A 26,094-nucleotide genomic window follows, 5' to 3' on the forward strand; every position below is an offset into this window, starting at 1 on the left:
TGGAGTTTGCACATTCTCCCCGTGCCTGCGTGGATTTCTTCCAGGTGCTCCGGTTTCCTCCCACAGTCCAAAGATGTGCAGGGTAGGTAAACTGGCCATGCTAAATTGCCCATAGTGTTCAGGGAGGTGTAGATTAGGTGGGTTATAGGGGGATGGTTTGGGTGGGATGCTCTGAGGTTCGATGTGGACTTGGTGGGTCGAAGGGCCTGTTTCGACACTGTAGGGATTCTATGAGTTTCTATGAGATGCATCTGTCCACGACAGTATCTGTAAGAGTGACCCTCACACAGTCCTTGTGGAGAGAAAGTCCTGCCTTCACAGTGAAACTATCCTCCATCGTGTTGTGTGGCACTATCACCCTGCTAAGTGGGACAGAATTCGAACAGATCTAGCAACTCAAGACTCATCCATGAAGCTCCAGCACAATCTGCAAACTCATAGTATGGCATATCCCCCACTCAACCATTACCATTAAAGCCAGGGGATCAACCCTGGTTCAATGGTGAGTGCAATCCCACAATCAATGGATCAGATCTACGCTCTGCAGTCCTGGCAACATCCAGTTGTGGTTGGTGGTGAATAATTAAAAATAACTCACTGGAGAACGAGGCGTCACAAATATCCCCATCCTCAATGACGGAAGAGCTGAGCACATTATCCTGAATCTACAAAGCAGGTTGTCTGGTCTCCCTGTCACCTGCACACTTGTGCTTAACCAGGCTTCCAGTTGCTAGTAACTAGTGTGATCCTTTATACAGCTGAAGTGTTGCACTTACTTTGGTAGGAAGAATGAATAAGCCCCACGCTGTACCAACATAAAACATTGATTTGTATCTGTAATGGGAAAGGGATTCCTTTATGATGTCACAGAGATAATTACAGCTGAGAAGGAAGACAATATTGACATTCCAATCCTTCCCCAGATGGTTGTAGGTGAAGGAAAAAAATAAAGCTGGCAGTGGATATCTAGTTTAATACTGTTAGATTAATCACACAACAAAACCATTTCCTTTCTGGGTCATGTTTACAGAGATAGTTTATAGCTTTGTCTGTGGACATATTTGGCATACTTCTGTGACAAACCCTGTATAGGAAGGTCCTGACCAATGGCTGCCCTAGGGAGTTCAGAGCACGAAAGCAATCTGAAGAATATGTTTCACTCTGAGCTGGAAGTGGGAATGGATTTGTTGTTTCTGGCAACTGTGGATTTCTTGTGGCCGGTTGATGCATTATTGCAAATCTTGTTTCATTTCCCTCCTACACTTGTTCATTTGAAAGCCTGATATCATGCTGAAATGCAAACAGACATACTGAAGACAGAATTAAGATTAGTACCTTAAAATAGCCGGTCTTTGCAAAAAGCTGGTATTTCCCTTGCGTTGTCAGTAATGAGCAATAACTGGATCCCCGCTAATGATAAAACAAATAAGAAAATGCAACACATGTTATTTATAGAGCGTATCCACTTATCAAACTTATCCTCACGTTAAAGCAATAAAACAGCATTCTTCTTTTTCAATGCACAGCTTTAAAACTGATATAAAGGGATAATTGTCCATCTTTCATCCATCATCAAGGAGAAAGATAAACAAAATAGTCATGTGTCATTTAATTTAAATGATCTGAAAATCAGGCACAGATTTACCTGATTTCACAAAATGTGGTACCAGTCAGCTTTGCAAAAGCACAATTCTACCCTTTAACCACTTGCTGTCTGATTGTAAAATATCACTTACATATTTATCTAAGATTTAGCAACCTTCATCCCTCATTCAAGTTTGCAGTCCTAGGGGAGTCTACCAAAGAAAGATACAGCGAAGCTACAAAATTCTTCTGTACAGTAGGATGAACAGAATGTCAAAATACTGTGATAAAGGTTTATATTATTTATTTTTGGGAAGTTGGGATACAGGTAAATGGGTTTTTCATTTTCTGTTCTCTGAAGGTGACTTTTTTTAAGAGTCAGACTTTTTTGGGGGGGAATTCATGGAAATTGTAAGAAAAGCATAACACTGCAAATATGGATAATCTAGAGAAACTGTTCCCACTCATAAATTGATTGCAAACCTGTGGGCACAGTTTTAAAGTAAAAGAAGGCGTCCAGGTTTGGAATGCACTGTCTGGAAGTGTGGTGGAGGCAGGTTCTTTTGAGATATTTAAGAGGGTATTCAATGATTATTGAAGCAGAAAAACATGCAGGGTAATGAGGATAAGGCTGGAGTTTGACACTAAATGCTCAGAGAGCCACTGTAGACATGCTGGCTTGAATGGCCTGCATGTATCGATGCAAACCTGATGGGCTGAATGACCTTTACCTCCACTGTCGGGATTCGATGATTCTATGATCTGCTGCTTAATAGCTTCAAAGTAGTTGAAGTTAAAGAAATATCAATGAGTTATCTTGTTGTGTGACTTCGGAAGAGATGTTAATGGAGAGAATCATATTTAGTGAAAATGCAAAAAAGTTGTTGAAACTTGCAAACTTCTCAGTGAATTAGAGATTGAAGATAGGACTGATACTTCACTGAGATTGAGTGTCAGTAAATGATATTGCTGGGAAAAATGGTTGGACATTGCTTTTTGCTACGTTGGTATGTGGTTGTGTGTGCTTGTATGTGTATGTCTGTGTGTGCACGTGTTTGCGCATGTATTTTATGTGTGTGTGCTTGTGCGCATTTGTGCATGTATGTTTTTGCGTGAGTGAATATGTGTGTGTTTGCTTTTATGTGTGTGTATTTGTATGTGCTTGTGTTTGTGTGTATATGTGCTTGCGCATCTGTTTTGTGTGTGTCTGCATGTATTTTTGTTTGAATGTGCGTGTGTGTGTGTGCATGCTTACGCATGTGTTTTCCGTGTGTTCGTGTGTTTTTGTATGAGTGAATATGCATGTGTGTGCGTGTTTGTGTTTGTGTGTGCTTGTGTATGTATGCATATCTGATTGCACATGTTTGCACATGTTTTGTGTGTGCTTGTGCGTGTGTGTGCACATGTTTTTGTGTGAGTGAATGTGTGTGTGTGTTTGCATCTGTGTGTGTGTGTGTGTGTGTGTGTGTATGGGGCGGGGGGAGGGCGCTTGGAAAGAAAAATTCCCTGCCAGGTTTTCTAAAGGCCTGCTGGGTGAGGAGGAGAGGGATCCCTTATTCAAGAGCAATGATTAAGAGACCTGACATCCGAAAGGGGGCATGTGGATTCTGCTGAGTGCTTTAACTGTTTCTTTTTTGCTGATTCACGCTACCTGTCTCACCCACATCCCCCAATTTGGAGGCCCCTCCCTGACTACACTCACCTATGGCCTGGATTCTAAACCCCAGCCCCAGGACTGTTGGGACTCTGGTGAGTGCTTAGCCAATGGCTGTGAATGCGTGGCTATTCCACTGCCTTTCAACAATAGCTGGCCAGCTCTGACTGGCTGACATCTCTGGAAAGGACAAATGGAGGCGGAATTTCGACCTCAAACCCACCCTGTGGTTCTATAATACTGTGGACCACCAGCACCTCCCCCCCACCCCCCCCACACCGCCGTCCCCCCGTGTTCTGCCCCCAGTCGGAAAGGTCCCTCCTCACCAACTAGCTGTGTGACTTCACGCAAAGGGCCTTTCCCAAAGGGGATAACAATGTGGCTCTTACCAGTTGGCAAGACCCCGATCTCTGTGAATAAAGTCATCCCAGCTTTTTATAAAACCCATAAATATGGCCGAGGCGTATCATCAAACAAAATGTAGACTGAGCGATGAAAGAGGGGAAGCTAAAATCTTGCGTTTTCAGGCCATGCTTAAAGACTTTAGAGGATGGGTGGCTGAAAGCACACACAATATTGATGAAGGGTTAGGGACACAAAAGGAGCTAAAATCAGAGGGTTTGAGTCTTCTAATGACTTGTAATGACAGAGAAAGGCGCATGTTAGCTTGGGGAAGACAATGAAGTAACTTGAATACCAGGATGGAAATTTCAAAATTCAGCCATCAGGGTACTGAATAAGTAGGATGGGATCATGGTTTATACATTAAAAGAAGGCTTTAGTTAAACTAGGTATGCATTTTGACAGCCAGTACAGGAACAGGAATGTGGCAGTAAATTCAATAATTCAATTTCTAGAGTGTTACCATTCTCACTTCTGTCTGACAAAATCAATGACATACATGTTTGCTATTATTCTCTTTCAATTCTAAGCATACTTTCGAACAGATATTTTATAGTAAACTAGCAACACTGCTCCAAAAGTTAGTTTAAGACTGAATCGAAATGAACCCAACACTGGCTAGAATAAAGCCGGAATGTCAAAGTTTCCAACCAATTAACCAAAGGAACATTCTCACGTTAAGTAACCCCAAGATAGAAAATTAGCTGCCGATCTGTCACCTAACACTTCTAACCTACTTCTGGGGCTATTATAAATCAGTTGCTGCAGCTTGAATCTCAGCAGTTGCCTTCAAATCTCAGACACAAGTCTCTTACTCAGAGTTTAAGGCTAAACCACCAATGCAACATTGCTAATTTTAGCAAAAGAAGTGATATTTAGAATTCACTTCTGGGACTAAACTTTTAGAACTTTGTTTTTGATTTTGTTTTGCTCATAATTGCCTTTGATCTTAGATATTTTGCTTGGAACTCAGCTTCAACTTATGCAACTTTGTCTGCAAGCAAAACCTGTGTTCTGGCTGTGTTAACTCAAAATTCAACTCATCACAAATCCTGAGTAAAATGCACAAACTGCTTTACAGCTGGAGGTGAGGCCCAAACAGCAGTAAATACGAAAAGCAGAAGGAGTATTTAGAGATGAAACATATGAAATTTTTAGAGGAGAAGAAATAGCTACTTCCTTCATTTAAAGAGTAAATGACATAATTTGATGATTGTTCATTCGTATAATTGTACATCACAAGAAGGAAATTATTTGCCCATTGTGCCTCAATGGCTCAGAGCTACCCACCCAGTCCCACTCTCCTGCTCTTATCATGTAGCCCTGCAATGTTGTAGAAACACAGAAAAGAGTAGGCCATTTCGCCCTTCAGCATGATCATAGCAGATCATCTAACTCTGCACCCCGTTCCTGCTTTCTCCCCAGATTCTTTGATTCTTTTAGCCCTTGGAATAATATCAAACTCCTTGAAAACATTCAATGTTTTGGCCTCAGCCACTTTCTGCTGCAGAGAATTCCACAGGCGCAACACATTCTGGAAGAGGAAATTTCTCCTTATCTCAGCCCTAAATGGCGTACCCATATCTTACACTGCGACCCCTAGTCTTGCAACTGCAGTATTTGTATGGCTGGTCCAGGGCAGTTTTTGTTCAATGGTAATGACTTGGTTGTTGATTGTCAGGTATTCAATGATGGAAAGCCATTCAACTTCAAGAGGAGAGAATTAGATTCTCTCTTGTTGGAGATGGTCATTGCCTGGCACTTGTCTGATGTGAATGTCACTTTTCTGTCACTTAAGGTAATTAAAACTAGGATTTCCTTCCCAGGCTATTTTATGAGCGGCAGTAAAGCAAATTTAAACTGTTTATACATTTCATCTACTGGGACCAATAAATTAACAACTCAGAAGAGTATCATACTTGTATTTTGTTTTAATTCCAGTTTTAGATGATGATTTATTCAAAAGTTATTGGCTTGGTGTCCAGAAAGCTATACGTAGTGTTTCCCCAGCTGTGGGAAGTAGATTATATGCAATTACATTTTTGACTATAACATTATGACAATGCAACAGGAAGAACAGTTTTTTGTTCAATCATGTGTCAAGCATCTGATTTCAGAGCAGATGTAATACTGCCCAGTGCCTAAAACTGCATCTTATTTTGCTTGCACAACATTGTTTCTTCATGAAGTTGAAAAATCAGGATAAAAATAGAGAGGGAAGTGGTATTAGAAAGACAGTCTCTATTCAAATTAGAAAGGTTATTGGTCTGATTGGGGGAGACTTTAGGTGAAATGAGGGTAGAGATTATGGAAACAAAATAAGTGGAAATTTCTCAGACCCTGAACCATGTGGACCAAGCAGGAGAATTTGGGAGAATTGCGTAAGATGTTGAATGAGACCTTTCTCAAAGTCTTGTAATGATATCTGTTCTGAAATAATGGTTTCATAAAGAATTAAGTATAAGAACAAAGAACAAAGAAAACTACAGCACAGGAACAGGCCCTTCGGCCCTCCAAGCCTGTGCCGATCCAGATCCTCTATCTAAAGCCTATTTTCCAAGGATCTGTATCCTTCTGCTCCCTGCCCATTCATGTACCTGTCTAGATACATCTTAAATGACGCTATCGTGCCCGCCTCTACCACCTCCGCTGGCAACGCATTCCAGGCACCCACCACCCTCTGCATAAAGAACTTTCCACGCATATCTCCCTTAAACTTTTCCCCTCTCACCTTGAAATCGTGACCCCTAGTAATTGAATCCTCCACTCTGGGAAAAAGCTTCTTGCTATTCACCCTGTCTATACCTCTCATGATTTTGTAGACCTCAATCAAGTCCCCCCTCAACCTCCATCTTTCTAATGTAGCGCCCTCCATACCAGGCAACATCCTGGTGAACCTCCTTTGCACCCTCTCCAAAGCATCCACATTCTTTTGGTAATGTGGCGACCAGAACTGTACGCAGTATTCCAAATGTGGTTGAACCAAAGTCCTATACAACTGTAACATGACCTGTCAACTCTTGTACGCAATACCCCGTCCAATGAATGAAAGCATGCCGTATGCCTTCTTGACCACTCTATCGACCTGCGTTGCCACCTTCAGGGTACAATGGATCTGAACACCCAGATCTCTCTGTGCATCAATTTTCCCCAGGGCTTTTCCATTTACCGTATAGTTCGCTCTTGAATTAGATCTTCCAAAATGCATCACCTCGCATTTGCCTGGATTGAACTCATCTGTCATTTCTCTGCCCAACTCTCCAATCTATCTATATTCTGCTGCATTCTCCGACAGTCCCCTTCACTATCTGCTATTCCACCAATCTACTCCACAATAACTAATTAGATAGGGCATGCTGATATTTACAGCTATTTAAGATGCAAGTAGATGTTGAATATGAAAAACACCATCATAGCTGGGAAAAGAGATACAACAAAGCAGGCATGGCGATGACACATGTATGGTATTAATTAAAATCGTGCTCAGCATAGATGAAAAAACAGTCTAAATAATAGCTTAGTCACTAAAGAGGAGGGCTGAGGAGACGCAGCAATATCACAGCAGAAGAGTACAGGTTCCATCCAACTGATAAGAATGCCAAAGGTCCTTGTCACATGAATACTATAAGAAACCAAGAGAAGACAACACTCATAAAGACAGAAAGTGAAACAGCCTTACCACTAAATATTTAACAAAGGATTCTTTTCAGATTGAAAGAATAAGGCACAGATGAAGGAAACATAAAACTTAATGAGATAAAAGCTCACAACGTCATAAAGGAATCTTCACTGAATAAGTAAGGAACAATATAGCATCACGCGAAAGTGACAGAAATCCAGACAGATGGATTCACAAAGCCGGAGGAATCAAAATACAATGAAAAGCAAGACACTTGCACTGAAATTTCAGAAGTACTAGGAACCCTTTGATAATAGAACATAAAACAGTACATCACAGGAACAGGCCCTTTGGCCTACCATGTCTGCATTAAACATGATGCCATTCTAAACTAATTCTATCTGCCTGCACATGTACCACATCCCTCTACTCCATGTCTGTTTACGTGTCTGTCTAAATGCCTATTAAACATTACTTTGTCTCTGCTTCTACTACCTCCCCTGGCAGTACATTCCAGGCACCTACCACCGTCTGTGTAAAAAACATGGAAACAGGAGAAATATTGCTCCAGGATCAAATTAATGCAAGTATCTGGCAGACTGCAGCAGTTCCTTTAATTTCTGTTGATGGAGATTCAGGAAAAACCAAGTTGAGTAGGTTTTTGTATGGAATCATACAGATTATAGCGAACATAAATGAGGGGCCTAAACCAGGGTGTTTCACCCTGATGAGCATAGTATGGTTCCAGGCAAATGTCCTAGACAGTCAGAGGTCACCAACTTCCAATGTGGCAGCTGGTGTACTTCCAGGAGACAAATTGCTGGAGAAACTCGGTGGGTCTGGCAGCATCTGTGGAGACAAAACAGGAGTTAACATTTTCAGTCCAGTGACCCTTCTGCAGAATGTTTTTTTTTTTGTTTCACATCTCCAGCATCTGCAGTTTTTTGTTTTACTTCCAGGAGAGGTCAGGTTTGAAAGATTCTTGCCCAAAACTGGTCCTCACAACCTTTAAAACTACAGATGCATCGGAAACTGATTTCTCCCAATGTGTACCCTGACATTTCAATCATTGACAGTTCTGACAGCCGATCTGTAATCTTGCTGGAATATTCGCTAGAGTGTCACTATGATTTTTGAATTAAGTGTGGGATAGACTTCTGATATCAATTGTAACACCACATCCCTGTCAACAGGCTTTAGATCCAACTTTTCCCTGGTCTGTATACACCAGGCTGTCCATCATGAAGGGCTGCATGAACAAGTTACAGTACTGACATTCCGAACATTAGTTACGTTCATTTTGTTGAGACAACGAAATTGGGATTCTCCAAGATTAAGGCAAAATGACAAAACAAAAAGTCTTCTGAGCACTTACCAGTGATAAGGTAAGCCTGCTACCAGCACTCTTCCGGAATTTATCACTGTTTCCCATTTGGAGTTCTTCCCAGCGGATTCGCCACATCATACTGGCCAGATCCTTCTCCAGCTTCAGTTTCCTATTTAAGAACCATTTTAAATACTGGCATGAACATCCTTTGCTGAATCATATATTATCTGTACCTATTATAAATACATCACTATGATAGGTAATACTGTTTAGACAAGTAAGATGGGGATATGTAGCATTATTTATTGTTGAGCATACTTTACTATTTAAAAAGACAATAATTCTTAATCAGCCTTCATATAAAAACTAATTGCTAAGCGTAATTTTTTTTACCAAAAATCAAACAAGTCAAATATTTTCAGATTGAAATGAGCAGATCTCGAAATACTGTACCGATAAACCAAAAAGCTGGAGATTCCAAAAATTGCTAGTGTGAGGCCTGTTCCCAATGCAACTATTCCAAGTAAAGAGAACGTAGCTAAGGAAGCAAAAAGAGGAGAATGTTACAAGTGAATTAAAAATGGGTTTTTTTTTGTTAGTTTGTTTTATAATAACACTTTCCTGTTTGTCACATATTTTGCTTGAAAAACCCTTCAGACTGTTTTGGAGCAGAAAAAGCTACTTTTTTTTTTGCAAAGATATAATGACTTCAAGAGGATGTGAATTAGTCTTCTCCTGTTCTAAATTACATAGCGGAGACTACTAAACAATAACCCATTTATCTGGCACAAATCCAATGCAGGCTTCCCAGTTTCACAGGACAGTTATATCATTGCCAAATTTTGCACAGTGGTTACCCAGTCTCTATCAGATGTTTTGCACTATCTATTAGGCCTGAATGCATTAACTGAGGATAGATTCCTTTATTATTATCCAGCCTCGATTCTGCCCATTAGAGATTTACTTCTTAACTGTCAAAATGTAATTTGGCAGAACCTGCTCATAACTTTGTGCCCATTCTAACTAATACATGGAAAATCAGGAGCAGGTTTTAGAACATAAGAACATAAGAACTAGGAGCAGGAGTAGGCCGTCTGGCCCTTCGAGCCTGCTCCGCCATTCAATAAGATCATGGCTGATCCTTTCGTGGACTCAGATCCACTTACCCGCGTTCTCACCGTATCCATTAATTCCTTTATTGTTCAAAAAAAATCTACCTTTTTTTAAAAAACGTTTACTGAAGTAGCGTCAACTACTTCACTGGGCAAGGAATTCCATAGATTAACAACCCTCTGGGTGAAGAAATTCCTTCTCAGTTCATTCCTAAATCTGCTCCCTCTAATCTTGAGGCTATGCCCTCTTGTCCTAGCTTCACCTGCCAGTGGAAACATCCTCTCTACTTCTATCTTATCTATTCCCTTCATAATTTTATATGTTTCTATAAGATCCCCCCCTCAATCTTCTGAATTCCAATGAATATAATCCCAATCTACTCAGTATCTCCTCATAAGCCAACCCCCTCAACTCCGGAATCAACCTAGTGAACCTCCTTTGCACCCCCTCCAGTGCCAGTACATCCTTTCTCAAGTAAGGAGACCAAAACTGCACACAGTACTCCAGGTGTGGCCTCACCAGAACCTTGTACAGCTGCAACATAACCTCTCTGCTTTTTATTTCAATCCCTTTAGCAATGAAAAACAAAATTCCATTTGCCTTCCTAATTACTTGTTGTACCTGCAGACCTACCTTGGGTGATTCATGCACAAGGACACCCAGGTCCCTCTGCATAGCAGCATGCTGCAACATTTTACCATTCAAGTAATAATCCTTTTTACTATTACTCCTACCAAAATTTATGACTTCACATTTATTTACATTGTATTCCATCTGCCAGACCTTTGCCCACTCACTCAATATATCTATGTTTAAGACAAGGTATATGTATCTAGTTTAAGACAAGGTCTTGCACTCCACCAAACACATCCAGGTACTTTGAAGGAAAATCTCTGTGATAATTTGAGCAGAAGAAGGAACACAACTTTTGCTGTCAGTTAATTTTCTACAATGGTGAAAAGTTGAAATCATGATATTGGCTATTTCAGGATCTGAACCAACGAAGAAACTTCTTAACATTGTGTATCCAAACCCCTATAAATAAATTTTTTTTAATGTTAATCTGTTGACCAATCACACAAAGCATCTGCAGAAATTCAAATTTGAAAAAAACATAGATTTTTACAATGTTAAATGTAAGACCTGTCATAGTCACTGCTCAACAGAAATTGCAGTAGATCTTCAGCTTAACAATTTTGAAAACGAAAACCGAAAGAACTGCTGATGCTGTAAATCAGAGACAAAAATAGAATTGCTGGAAAGGCTCAGCAGGTCTGGCAGCATCTGTGGAGAGAAATCAGATTTAAAATTTTGGGTCAAGTGACCCTTCCTGTTCTGAGGAAGGTTCACATGACTTGAAAGGCTAACTCTGATTTCTCTCCACAGAGACTGCCAGACCTGCTGAGCCGTTCCAGCAATTCTATTTTTGTCGATTGTTAATGTGATATTTTGCTGAAAGTAGTTTCTGAGAACATTATGCTATGCAATCTGTGCTGAGTTTGAAGAGGTCAACGGGACTGAACTATCAAAGAAACTGCTAGTGAATTAATTAATTGGTTAGTACAGCGAGGTACTTTCCATTTTAAATTTGTAGAATTTGGGTATGGTCCGCTTTTCTATCCTTTGTGATTGCAGTTTTTAATTATTACATTATAATACAGGCATTGATATAGAAATTGGAGGCTGTCAAAACATTGTGCAAGAAAAATTAATACACTACCCTGCTTGCACGAAGCAAGATCTGTTTCAAACACACATGGAGGGTTGTCTAGAGGAACAGAGCCTGATGGCCAGTGAATCTCTACATTAGGAATCCAATAGATCTGCCTTTTCACTCCCAAATAGTGAGCAACAACCTGTACAACATAAAGGAAAACATTTAAGTCAGCCATATTTTACTTTAATAGATCTGTCATACTTAAAAATTAAGCGATGTCAATTGTATTAAAAAAAAGGTACAAATGTGAAATCATTTGTAGTGCATTCACTAAAATATTTCCAAAAATCACTTGTGAAAATTACTCAGGACTCCAAATCAAAATGTCGAGATTTTCTGGGATCTACTTTCAATGCAGTATTCTGCTACCGGGACAGGTTGTTGGAAATTTTGGGAATTTCATTGCAATTTCTGATGGACGTTGATAATGTTGAATGTTGGAAGGACTATTGATTTTTGTGTCTGAAATCTGTGTTGTGGACAAGCAAAACCCAAATATGTAAACAACCTACCCAATGGGCTACATTTTATGAAAAACTCGGTTGAGATTAATACTCAAGGGATCTCATGGAGGGTTTCTCTGAGCTTGACGGAGTTATCTCATGTAATTCTGCACTGCTCACTTCATTACTTATGTACCACTTCCCTACAGCAATGTGCAATCATGTGTTCACCAGGTGCAAAAGTATTCACTGCTGTCAGGACCTGACAGAACTAGTGCCACTGGCAAAATATTTAAAGCCCAGCTGTATGCTGCCACCAAGAATTGGTCTTCACAGTACACATGTTTGGAAGAAAACAAAAAATGAAAAGCTTCTGAGGCTGCCTAAGTGACACGTCATTGGAAACAGTCTCTCACAATCTCTTTACATCATTTGCTGTTTGATCGACTCTCGTTGTAACTGCAGCTGCAAGAACGAAGCTGCCCAGATTCCCAGTCATTAGTGCCATACAATGTTAGAATCCAGTCTTAGAACCCACTCCTTCCCCAAAACCCAGCACAGAATAACACCTTGTCATTGCTCAATGTGGGAGGATCACATATTGTGAAAAAACTGCAAATGGATGTAACATTAACTTTTACTGAACAACAGGAAAGTAAAGGAAAACTAAACAGAAATATTGCATTTACATGGTTGCTTGCCTTTCAACCAAAAACAAACTTACAGTCAGTGAACAAAGGCCTAGACCAGCTCACATCAAGCATGTGTCAACTAAGTACTGCATGATTCGATTTGAAACAAAAACAGGAATTACTCAGCAGGTCTGGCAGCATCTGTGCAGTGAAATCAGAGTTAACAGTTTAGGTCAAGTAACCCTTCCTCAGAACTAGCGTAAAACGTCAGAGGAATCGTGGATGTAAGTGGGCAGGGACTGGACAAGGGGAGAAAAGACCAGTCGAGGTAGGAAGAGTTGAGTTCTGTGGGGCAGGAGCAGGATGAAACAATGTGTCTGCCCAGGCAGTCCTGTTTGTGGATTTTTGGAAGGAGCTGGAAGTGAGCTGTGCAGGCCTGGGGGACTATCAGCTTGGAGGCAGTGGTGGGGAGATCACCAGATGAAATGAGGTTAGTGACCGTGGTTGACACAATGGCCTGATGTGCCATGGTGGGGTCATAGTCCGGGGGAGATAGGAGGAGGTATCTGAGAGCTGGCGCTCAGCCTCTGTAATGTAGAGGTCAGTACGCCAGACTACAACAGCACCACCCTTATCGGCAGCCTTAATAACAGAGTCAGGGTTAGATCTAAGTGCACGGAGTGCAGTCAGTTTACGGTAAGATATGTTAGAATGGGTGAGGGGGAGGGGGGCAGATATATTGAGGCAACCAATGTCATGTCGACAGTTCTCGATGAACAAGTTCAGTAAGGCCAGAGGGAGGGTTCCGGGTGGAGGGAGAGCGTTGGAGGTGGGCAAAGTGGTCTATGGGATGGGGAGAGGACTCTTGTCCCAGAAATGGGCACGGAGGTGAATGCTACAGAAGAAGAGTTCAACATTATAACATGTCCGAAATTCAATAAAAGTGGGAATGCAGGGAGATAAAACTGAGACCTTTGCTGGATAATGAACGTTCATCATCAGAGAGCGAAACATCAGATGGGATAATAAATACACGACAGGAGTTGGGGTTGGGAGACAAAATGGAGTCAGAGGGAAAGAGAGGGGAGGAAGATTCCAGAGGGCTGTGAGTATCTCTAATTCTTGCATCTTGTGTTCCTTCATGCCTGAAAGGAAAAGAAAAAGTTTCTTGTTGGCATGTTGAATAAGCCAAAGGATGAAGTGGAACTGGGCAGCAGTGAGGCTCTGAGCCAGTGTGAAGCAGTGCTGTTGGACAGAAAAGTCGAGAATGGCACTGAGTGTGGATCTCAGGATGTGGTGAGAAAAGCTGTTTGAGGAATGTTGAGCATCACGGAGATACCTGCAATCCTGGGTCGATTCAAATCACACACAATGAGACTTGAGTCTGAGCCTGAGGCAGTCACTGAGGAATGTGATGTGGCTGTGGAAACGACTATTAGCAAATACCCCATCAAACACCAGGAGCAACATTGAAATTAACGAAGGCGGACAAGAAAAAGATTTGATTTATTATTCCATGTGTACTGAGATACAATGAAAAGTATTGCTTTGAATGCTAACTAGATAAATCATACCTCACATAAGTACATCAGGGCAATACAACAAAATATAGAATATAGTGTAGAATAGTGGAATATAGTGTTAAAGTTACAGAGAGGGTGCAGAGATAAATTAACTCTGATATGTGCAAATTCCACTCATAAATTTGATAACAGTGGGGTTGAAGCTGTTCTTGAATCTTTTAGTATGTGTTTTCAAAGTTTTGTACCTTCTGCCCAATGGAAGATGGTGAAAGAGAATATAACCGGGGTGGGAGGGGTCTTTGATTATGTTGGCTGCTTTCCTGAGGCAGCAGAAAGTCAATGGAAGGAAGACTGGTTTCTTTCATCTTATGCTCTACAACTCTGTCATGGTGAAGGTGAAGTTGCTCCTGCTCAAGATCCTCAGGAAGACAGCTGCCACTCTCCCAGCTCTTCAGCTTCTATCACATCTCTTCTTTGCCTGATCCAGTGGTGCAGGGTACAGCAAGCAGGATGTGTGTGGCATATTGTCTGGACAGCACTGAAAGGTTCTCCCACCCCCACCACCCTTTTCCCAGACCGGCTCAAGATTTGTAACTTTATCTCCAAGAGGTCTGTTGTTTGTTTCATCACGGCCCTGGTGGAAGAATGTGCCGCATCATACTGATGCTTGGCTTCAGTCAGGGATCACATAGTGGAGTCATTAGCCATGGTTGCAGAGGGTAGTCCTTGTCTCCTGAAGCCCCCATCCTAGCAAGGCATCTGGCCCTTCTAGTAAAGCTCTCAAGGGTATAGGCACCATGGCAGCTTCCAGGGTACTTGGCACAAACCTCTGAGATGGAGCACCAATGATCAGAGATGACTTTTCCATTGATGGGATGGAATGGAAGCCAGTTCTATTGCACTGTGATATTTGCTTGCAATGTGATTTACGTACAGTCTATAGCACCCTGCTCCTGGGAGAAACCAGCTATGTTGGCAAAGCCGACTGCCCAGGCTGCAGCACTGAGTCTGATGCAGGGAAACGAGATGAGTCAGCATGATTTGGTACAAACTGTATGGGTTACAGCCTTGAAATATGTGTGGGTGGGGAGTCACGAGATCTCACAGAAGTTCCCAGTGACCCTCTGGAAGCAGCCAGTTGCATAAAAATTCAATGCAGCTGTTACCTTGACGTCTATCCATTTAGAATGGACAATAACCCCGTTCAGGTTACAGGTCTCACTCCGTTAGGTAACACCGTTTTGTAAAGGCGCCACGGGATATCTGTAGTTTGTGGCCGAATGCACCTCACTCATCTGGAGGAAATGGCATGTAGGACAACAGACTCTGGGCCTCCTCGATCTTCTCAAAGGGTAGCTTCAGCTATAATTGTTTCACATGGAAGTTGTTCATCAACTGCTGAAATTTGCTACTCGTCCCAGGCCTTCTGGTGTATTTGTTCCACCTCATTAGTGAATCTCTCACTATCAACATCCTGGGGGTTTATCATTGACCAGAAACTCAACTGGACTCACCACATAAACGCAGTGGCTACAAGAGCAGGTCAGAAGCTGGGAATACTGCGGTGAGTAACTCACCTCCTGACTCTCCAAAGCCTGTCCACCATCTACAAGGCACAAGTCAAGAGTATGATGGAATACTCCCCACTTGTTCCTTGAGACAGGATTAATAGTCACATGGAAAAAAGGTAGGTCAATTAGGAAGATCCAGCATGGATTTCTAAAGGGGAAATTGTGTTTAACTAACATTCTGGAGGTGTTTAAAGAGTTAACAGAAATGATTAAGGTAATACTGTGGATGTGGTGTTCATGAACATTCAGAAGGCGTTCGATACACTACAATACAGAGAGGCATGTGAGAAAGGTCATAGCTCATGGAATCAAATACAGAGTGGCAACTTGGACAGAAAATTGGTTGAGTGATTGGTAAATGGATACTTTGTGGGTTCATGGATGATTTGTAGTGGAGTTCCCCAGAGGTCAATATTGGGACCCTTTCTTTTAGAATCATAGACTCCACACTGTGCAGAAAGAAATCATCTGGCCCATCGAGTCTGCAGCGACCCTCCAAACATCATCCCATCCAGACCTACACCACCTCCCTATCCCTGTAACCCTGTATTTAGCATGGCTAATCCACCTAACCTGCTCATCTTTGGACTGTGGGGGAAAACTGTGGCAGCTGGTGGAAACCCATGCAGACACAGGGAGAATATGCAAACTCCGCATAGACAGTGACCCAAGGATGCAATCAAACCCTGGTCCGTGGCACTGTGAGGCAGCAGTGCTAACCACTGTACCACTGTGCCAGCCTAACATATATTAAAGATCTAAATCTTGGTGTGCAGGCATGGTATGTGGATGCCATGAAACTTGAAAGTGTTGTAAACTGAGGGGAACAGTACAGAACTGGTAGAGTGAGTGAGTAGATGGCAGATAAAGTTCAATGCAAAGAAGTGTGAAGTAATGTATTTTGGTGGGCAGAAAATACAAAATAAGGAGTACAATTCTAAGGGAGGTGCAGGAGCAGCAGACCTAGGTGTATAGGTGTGGAGCTGGAGGAACACAGCAGGCCAGGCAGCATCAGAGGAGCAGGAAAGCTGACATTTTGGGTCTGGACCCTTCTTCAGAAATGGGGGAGGGGAAGGGAGCTCTGAAGTGGAGAGAGGTGGGGGGCGGTGATAGAAGGTGGATAGTGGAGCGGATAGGTGGGAGAGAAGACGGACCGGTCAAGGAGGCAGGGATGAGGCTAGTAAAGGTGAGTGTAGGTAGGAAGCGGGGGTGGTCACTAGCGAGATTCTAGTCTTGCAGTCAAAACCTTGGGTGGAAAATCATACTGTTCATTCTTGCCATTAAATTCTAAATTTTCCATTGACCATTTTTTCCTATAGCTAGTGCCATCACCCATGTCCGTCAAGGGCTAGGAAGGTTCTGTCCCATTGTATTTGGCTTACGGTTAACCCAATAATGTTCACAGGCAAAAATGTTCCCACTTACTAAGGTCAATATGTGATCTTCCAATACCAAAGGGCTATGTTCTGAATAGAATGGCAGTCACTGCACAGGCCCTCTTCTTCTCCATCTGTCATCAGCTCACTTTGAGCCCCTATCTCAGTGTGTTTGAAAGAATTTCCCTCTCCATCCTGACTTCTGTGGCCAAGCTCCTGACATATGAATCTACGATGGACATCAGTGATATCTGGATGATAATAATGTAGGAACATTCAACTTAAGAGCAGGAGTATGTCATTCAATGTTTTCAGCCAGCTGCACCACTCAACAACATCATGGCTGATCAGATGGTGATCTCAACTCCACCTTCCAGTCTAACCCACCCACCATCCATTAAATGTTGATGCCTTTTTCTAACAAAAACCTAAGTCCAGCCTCGAATAAATTTAATGATGCAGCCCTTACTAATTCTTGGGGAAGAGTACCCCACACACTAACAGCCCTTTAAGAGAATAAAAACATTCCTCATCTCTTCCTCTAACATGTCTTGGTCCAAAAATGTGTCCCTTCATTCTAATTCCCACACTTCATGAAACTTCCTCTTGGTGCCCATTCTGTTATGCTCCCTCAGGAGCTTCCTCTTGGTGCCCATTCTGTTATGCTCCCTCAGGATCATATATGCTTCAGTGCAATCACCAAGTGAGCTTTTCACAGCTAAAATGATGCTTAGCAATTTAACTTCTTTTTGACTTTTAAATCTTCTTGTTGTTCAATATCTCCCCTGTCTTAGCAAATAAGACCCCAATCTGAATCGTTTCCAATCTATCACTAGTTTACCTAAATTATCTGAATGAAGCTGAACTTGAGATTGATGGTGAAGTCAATGCTCATCGCATTTTGCAGGAAACATTTCTTGACAGGGTTATATCCTATCAGGAGAAAATAGTCTCAAGTATTCTAATGTGATCCAGTAAGTTTTGGTCTACACCCCACGTCCTATTTTCACACTTAATTTCTATTCTGTTGGGCCGCTGTGAGAGACTATTCTTCCATCCTAATGCTTCCCTCTAAATAAAGAACAGGTTTATGTAACCATGGTAACAAAGAGATTTTTACATTTAAATATATATGAACGTAAGTTCAGTAATTCCATGTTTACTCTGGGGGGCATGCATTGAAAATAGGAGAGCATCTCTGTTGTTTCAGTTTATCCAAGCCACACTTGAGAAACAAATATTTACACATCAAACATAAAGATACTACAAAATACGAACCTTATATTCCCCAGTTTCTATGTTGGCCATGTCCCACAGACTAAAGTCGATGTCTCTATCACCATTTTCATCAATGCTCACTAATCCAGTAACTCCTATAATAAAATAGAGACATAAAACAAGTGGAAAATTAAATAGCACTTTGAAATAAACAGCAATTATTAATATAAATATTAATATAAATGCTGATTCCTAACACATCTAACATTTTGTTTTAGAATTTGCAAGCAAGGATTGGTTGATCAAATAAAACATCATGTTGTGTTGGCTGCTCATAGTAGGCAGAGTGCACACCACACTGAGTTAGCAAATTGGCATTCCCACAAGGCCATTTTAATGGGAAGAGGAGCCAGGGAATGCACAAATCTGCAAGCGTTTAAACTTTTCTTTACATTTTCATTTTAGGAGCAGGAAAAGAATGAGATCGCCTCTGAGTGTCAATAATAAAAAAATTAGGTTTTCCTTTAGCAAAGCTTTCTAATCACCCAACAAAAATTTCCTTGAATTCTGGACCCTTATAGTTTAATGGCCAACTTGTAAGATACAAAGGCCAGAAATTCAGTTGCTCTTCCTAGCTCCAAAAACTTCTTCCCAACCATGTAGCCTGTAGATGAGTCCCTGGTATAATGTGGTCTCACGTGTGACAGTGTGAAAGATGTTCCAGATTACATGGGAAAGTTATGCTAGAATGTGAGGAAGAGCACACAGAATTCATAGTCCATGTTGGAGCAAAGAGATAACTCAAGTATGTATGAGGGTTTGCAGATAAAAGTTTAGGAAATGGGCAGTAGTTTGAAAAATAAGACTTCAAGAATGCTCATCTTGGAGTTGTCCCTATGAAAGGCATTGGAAAGGTTGAGCAAAGGAAGATTGGTAAAGCTCGTGTATGGCTTCAGGGCTCATGCAGCAGGAGAAAGAAAATTACATACTCTTGGGGCATTGGAGTTAGTTCTGGGACATCAGAGATGACAAATAGAGCAGTGGGAAGGTCTTAAATTAATATGATGGGAAGTGGGGAAAGTCCAGGCTGAAGACAAAAATAACAGCAGTGAAGCTTCTTGGAATTGAAGCAGAAGGCTGAGTGGAAAACGAACTATGATAAAATATTATCAACAGGAAAAAGGATAGAAACAGTCCAAGGCAGTGAAAGATTAAAAAATTATACATTGAAAAGGCATAGCCTGTTCAAAAAGCTAAGTTTTGTTCTTTTTCCATGATTGTTTTTTCCAAGTCCCGGTGCAAATTCTTTTCACATTATTTGTTCTTTTTATCACCACTGAACTTTGTTTTTCTTTTATCACTTTGTTTATTAAACCTTCATTGTATGATGTTTTTCTTTGCCTATTCTTAAAAGTCTACTTCTTCTACTTTTAGTTAAATGCCTGTTTGTGCTGTCTTTTGCAACAGTTGATTCCTGTGTTTTGTTTGTCCCCCGTGTGTTGTATCAATATACCCATTTCTCATTTGCTGTCTAAATACCTATTTCCTTTGTTTTTTTTTGAGACAGCAATGTTTCTTGCAAGATTTTTTAAAAAGCCATTTCCTTTAAAGATATGAGCCAGGAGCGGGAGTAGGCCATCTGGCCCTTTGAGCCTGCTCTGCCATTCAATATGATCATGGCTGATCTTTTCATGGCCTCAGCTCCACTTACCTACCCTCTCACCATAACCCGTAATTCCTTTACTATTCAAAAAATTATCTATCTTAGCTATAAAAACATTCAATGAGGTAGCTTCAACTACTTCACTGGGCAGGGAATTCCACAGATTTACAAGCCTTTGGGTGATGAAGTTCCTCCTCAATTCAGTCCCAAATCTGGTCCCACTAATTTTGAGACTATGTCCCCTAGTTCTAGTTTCACCTGCCAGTGGAAACATCCTTCCTGCTTCTATCTTATATCTTCCCTCCATAATTTTTTTATGTTTCTATAAGATCAGGAAGGGAGACGATGGCCTAGTGGTATTATCACTGGACCATTAATCCAGAGATCCAGATAATGTTCTAGGGACCTTGGTTCGAATCCCACCACAGCACATGGTGGAATTTGAATTCAATAAATATCTGGAATTAAGAGTCTAATGATGACCATGAATCCATTATCGACTGTTGGAAAAACCCATCTGGTTCACTAATGTCCTTTAGGGTAGGAAACTGCCATCCTTACCTGGTCTGGCCTACATGTGACTCCAGACTCACAGCCATGTGGTTGACTCTGAACTGCCCTCTGGGCAATTAGGGATGGGCAATAAGTGCTGCCTGGCCAGCAATGCCCTCATCCCATGAATGAATAAAGGAAGATCTCCCCTCTTTCTTCTAAATTCCGATGAATATAATCCCAGTTTATTCAGCCTCTCCTCATAAGCCAAACCTCTTTACTCCGGAATCAACCTAGTGATCTCCTCTGCAACCCCTCCAGTGCCAGTACATCCTTTCTCAATTAAGGAGACCAAAACTGCACACAGTACTTCAGGTGTGGCTTCATCAGCACCCTATATAGCTGCAACATAACCTCCCTGCTTTTAAACTCAATCCCTCTACCAATGAAGGACAAAATTTCATTTGCCTTCTTAATTACCTGTTGTACCTGCAAACCAACCTTCTGCGATTCATGCACAAGGAGACCCAGGTCCCTCTGCACAGCAGCATGCTGCAATATTTTACTGCTCAAGTCATAGTCGCTTTTTACTGTAATTCCTACTAAAATGGATGACTTTATAAATATTGAATTCCATCTGCCAAACCTTTGCCCACTCACTTAAGCTACCTATATCCCTCTGCAAACTTTCAGTGTCCTCTACACACTTAGCTCTACCACTCATCTTAGTGTCATCTGCAAACTTTGACACACTGCACTTGGTCCCTAACTCTAAATCATCTATGTAAATTGTAAACAATTGCGGTCCTAACACTGATCCCTGAGGCTCACCACTGGTCACCATTCACCAACCAGAAAAACACTCATTTATCCCCACTCTTTGCTTCCTGTTAGTTAACCAATCCTTATTGCATGCCAATACATTGCCTGTAATGCAGTGCACCTTTACTTTATGCAGCAGCCTATTGTGCAGCACCTTATCAAATGCCTTTTGGAAATCCAGGTACACTATATCTACAGAGTTCCCATTGTCCACCATGCTTGTAATGTCTTCATAGAATTCCAGCAAATTAGTCAAGCATGACCTGTCTTTCATGAACCCATACTGCGTCTATCCAATGGGGCAATTTTTATCTGGATGTCTTGCTATTTCTTCCTTAACGATAGACTCAAACATTTTCCCCACTACAGAAGTTAAGCTAACCAGTCTATAAATCCCCATGTTTTGTCTAACCCCTTTTTTGAACAGTGGTGTCACATTGGCTGCTTTCCAATCTGCTGGAACTACCCCAGAGTCCTGCAAATTTTAGAAAATTACCACAAGTGCATTTGCTATTACTCCCGCCATCTCTTTTAGTAACCAGGGATGCATTCCATCAGAGCCAGGAGACTTGTCTACCTTTAGCTCCATTAGTTTGCCCAACACTACCTCTTTCATGATTATGATCATTTCCAGGTCCTCACCTACTTTAGTCTCTTTGTCATCAATTACTGGCAAGTTTTTTTCTGTCCTCCACTGTGAAGACTAACACAAAATAACCGTTCAATGCCGCAGCAATTTCCTCATTTCCTGTTATTAAATCCCTCTTCTCATCCTCTAAAGGACCAATGTTTACCTTAGCCACTCCTTTTTCATTTTGTATAATTACAGAAACTTTTGCTGTCCTTATATTCTGAGCTAGTTTAGTCTCATAATCCATCTTACTTTTCTTTATAGCCTTTTTTGTGGCTTCCTGTTAACCTTTAAAGTTTTCCTAATCTTCTAGTTTCCCACTGGTCTTTACCACTTTGTATGCCTTATCTTTGAATTTGATAGCCTGCCTTATTTCCTTAGACATCCATTACCCCTTTTCCTACAGTCCTTCCTTTTTACTGGTATATATTTTTTCTGAGCACTTTGAAAAATTGCTTTGAAAGTCCTCCACTGTTCCTCAACTGTCCCACCATTGAATCTTTGTTTCCAGTCTACTTTAGCCAACTCCTCCTTCATCCTATTGTAGTCTCCTCTGTTTAAGCACAGGACTCTGGTATTGGATTCCATCTTCTCAATTTCCATCCGTATTCAAAATTCAACCATACTGTGATCACTCCTTCTAAGAGGATCCCTAACTATGAGATCATTAATTATCCCTGTCTCATTACGCAGGACCAGATCTAGGATAGCTTCCTCCCTCGTCGGTTCCATTACATACTGTTCAAGAAAACTACTGCAGATACATTCAATGAACTCCTCCTCAAGTCTGCCTTGACTGACCTGGTTCAACCAATCGACATGTAGATTAATTCTGTACTTCCTCATTCTAATTTCTTCCTAATTATTCTTTTCTATGTCCTTGTTATAATTCAACCTATGCTCATCAAAGTCTTTTTATGTTTCTTAATCATAATCTTGGTAGCGTACTTTTGACACCACTTCATTACTCCAATTCCTCAAATACTCATGACTTATTTTATAGGCTTCCGTTATTAAAATTGAATGTTTGCCATTTTAAAATTTGATTGATAGCTCCAAATGATTAGAAACACTCTGAAGTGAACTATGAACTCCAGTAATTGGTGTTAAAAGGAATTATACATTTGAATGAAATGTCTGTTGTTATAAATGGTTATGTAGTTGCAGTAAATTAAATACGGTTCTTTTTACGTGTTTTAACCGAAGGATGGAATGAACACTTAAAATTTTACATTATATCATCTCAGCATGAGTCCTGTGGTCTACCTAAGTTGGATATTGACTGTGTTAGCACGGTACGTGTGGGGTAGGTTGATATGAAGTGTATGAGCGTTTAAGAGGTTCTGAAGGGCAGAAGCTGGTATGGTTTGGCATGGGTGGAACATGGGGAATGTGTTTTTTTTTTAATTTATTCAAGGGATATGGACTTTCCTGGTTAGGCCAGAATTTACTATCATGCCTAAATGCTCTTGAGAAGATTGCAATCCTTTTGGTGCAGATGTAGCCACAATTCTGTTAGGAGGAGGGTTCCAGGATTTTGACCAAGTGACACTGAAATGATAAGATACTTCCAAGTCAGTGTGGTGTGTGGTTTTCAGGTAACTTGCAGGTGACAGTATTTGCATGTCCCTTGTCCTTCTAGTTGGTGGTGCTCATGATTTTGGCAGGTGCTGTCAAAGGAGCCTTAGTGAGACCTGTGATGAGGTGGGATCACCTGGCCTGACTTCTCTAACTTTCAGGCCAAGTTCTCCCAGGCTCGGTTTGTGGAACCACGTATTTTGCAACTTCATGCACTGAACATGGGGGCAATAATTCAGCCCTGTATCTGTTTGTATCTTTCTTTCAGACAGTGCATTCTAGACTGTAGCAATTTGCTATTTGAAACGATTTCTTTTTCATTTGCCAAATAGGTTAGATCCAGGCACAGACACCAAACAACCTCCATTACCCTCCCCACTCTCTGCTCAATCCCCCTCACCCCTGGAAACAGTTCCTCAATATTTATGCTGACAAAATATTTCACAATTTTGAACTTTCTTGTTAAATCTCCGAAGAAGCTGCTACCCCAATAATTTGGAAATAATAAGAATAAACTAAAAATTCAATTTGAAGAAGGAAAGCAAGTTGAAGACTATTATAGCACAATGCGCTGCTACAAGTAAATTAATAACTTATTGGAGCAGGAGCATTCACAGAACCAACAGATCCATGAAACAACTGAAAACAGAAATTATTAAAAAAATGAATATAGCACTGGATGCCATAAAATTAAATGCAAACTTTGGTTGTGATGAATTAATAAACTCGTACACCAGTTGAAACATCAACTAATCAATGAAATAAAGGAGCCATAAGCAGAAACAAATTAATTAATGCATATCAGCAGAAGCTGGCTACAAGGAAATCTTGAGGCCAACACAGTCATATAGTACAGAAAATTGGAAACAAAGTGGAAAGGAATAATGACTGGATACTTATGCGATGTTGATGTTTTTATGGATGAGGGGAGTATTATGAAAGGACAAAATCAGGAACCAGTATATCAAGAGATCGTGAAGATTGTGGCATTATTGAGGAAGTTCACCAAGAATCCAAAACTTAAGATGAGGCGGGAAAGATTTAAAAGGACCTGAGGGGTAACAATTTCATGCAGAAGGTAGAATGTGTCTGGAACAAGCTCCCAGAGGAAGTGGTGGAGGTGGGTACAATTACAATATTTAAAAGACATCTGGATGGTGGATCAGTATCTGGATAGGAAAGGTTTAGAGGCATATGGGCCAAATGCTGCAAATGGGAGTAGGTCTGATCAGCATGGATGAGTTGGACCAAAGGGTCTGTTTCCTTACTGTATGACTCTATAAGCGATTCAAATAATATGGCATCAGTTACAGAGAGAGAGGAAGGGTGAGTAAATGATGAAGATAAGACTGTTAGGAAGAAGATGAAGAGAAGGCCTAATTCCAGATGGAAAGATGAGAGATGTAAAAAGAACAAGAACAAGACGGCATAGATTTACAGTGATCCACGAAAGAAGCAAGGGTGAAGTGAGGAAAAACCTTTTCACACCGCAAATAATTAGGGTACGTGCCTTGGTTTGCTTAAGTTGGCTGGACAGCTGATTTATGATGCAAAGTGAACCCATCAACAGTGTGGGTTCAATTCCTGTACCGGCTGAGGTTACCATGAAGGCTCTCCTTCTCAGCCTCTCTCTGCCAGGCTGTGCTGACCCTCAGGTTAAACCACCATCAGTCATCTCTCTCTAATGATAGAGCAGCCCTACCTCCTGGTAGGAATATGGTGACGTTACCTTTACCTGGTTAGGGTGTGGATTGTACTGTCTGGCAGTTTTGCAGGAGCAGGTTCAATTGAGGTAGTCAAATGGGTATTTGATGATTTTTAGATGAATAAAAAAGCTATGTGAAAGGGTATGGGGATAAAGCAGAAGATTGGCACTAGATCATAATGCTTGTTTACCAAGCCGGTACGGGCATGATGGACTGAATGACCTCCCACTGCACTGTTAAATTTCCATGATTCTCGGAAATGCAGCTGGATTGGGAGGGGTTTAGATGACCGACAGGAGGAGAGGACAGGAACAATCTGCTGAATTCAAAGAGGAACAGACATAGCATGAGAAATGGAGAGTCAGAAACTAGTAAACTCTCAATGTCATAGCACAGCAGATATATCATTAAACAAGTAAAGTAATGAAGTGATGAGTCAGGGTGGGATTTGACATCAGAGATACAATATCAGCCATGGAGGTTGAAGGATCATACTTGGTTATAATGTGAAGGGGCATGAGGAATTGTTGGATTAAGTTTAAAACCAGCCAATGTATGACCATGAAATATAAAAGCAAGATAGGTAAACCAATCCCAATATTGAATGGATAATCAATCACAGCCATAAACAGTGCAACTGAGATTTGAGTGTGGACCAAAATGAGGCAGAAATAGACAGCTTGAAATGTTAGGGTGAGGTCTGAGAATGGGAATCATGGTTAATGTTCTGTGCATTTAATGAAGAAAATCTGATGAGTCAAAAATTGAAAGTAAATCTGTGCGCACAAGGAGCTACACATCCTGGATCAAAGTCCACAAATGGGAATGGACTGGACCTGGACTGTCGTGTCCTGGTGCATTGAGCAAGCTTCAGAAATCATACTCAGGACTCAATCCCAGGATATGAACTCCCAATCTGGTTCTGGCAATTTTCATCAGTGTACTGTACAACTGTGAGTCAAGAGCCTGCGTACTTATGTCCTAACATTACTGAAAGCATTGTGGAATTTTGATCTTCAGCAA

At 41.1% G+C, this 26,094-nt stretch overlaps 1 protein-coding gene across 2 annotated transcripts in view; it reads right to left on the reverse strand.

The window, feature by feature from the left end:
* npr2 (natriuretic peptide receptor 2) overlaps nucleotides 1-26,094 on the reverse strand; it is a 162,330-nt gene that overhangs the window by 84,832 nt on the left and 51,404 nt on the right. For both annotated transcript variants that reach the window (XM_020527198.2, XM_048615481.1), the window contains exons 5-9: nucleotides 18,240-18,334; nucleotides 11,420-11,555; nucleotides 9,040-9,124; nucleotides 8,635-8,755; nucleotides 1,336-1,410 (exon numbers count right to left, since the gene is read on the reverse strand). In XM_020527198.2, the coding sequence (XP_020382787.1) occupies nucleotides 1,336-1,410; nucleotides 8,635-8,755; nucleotides 9,040-9,124; nucleotides 11,420-11,555; nucleotides 18,240-18,334 (512 nt within the window). The remainder of the gene's footprint in view (nucleotides 1-1,335; nucleotides 1,411-8,634; nucleotides 8,756-9,039; nucleotides 9,125-11,419; nucleotides 11,556-18,239; nucleotides 18,335-26,094) is intronic.

The sequence above is a fragment of the Rhincodon typus genome, chromosome 1 (genome assembly GCF_021869965.1).
Source record: "Rhincodon typus isolate 14 chromosome 1, sRhiTyp1.1, whole genome shotgun sequence".
NCBI classification, from domain to species: domain Eukaryota; kingdom Metazoa; phylum Chordata; class Chondrichthyes; order Orectolobiformes; family Rhincodontidae; genus Rhincodon; species Rhincodon typus.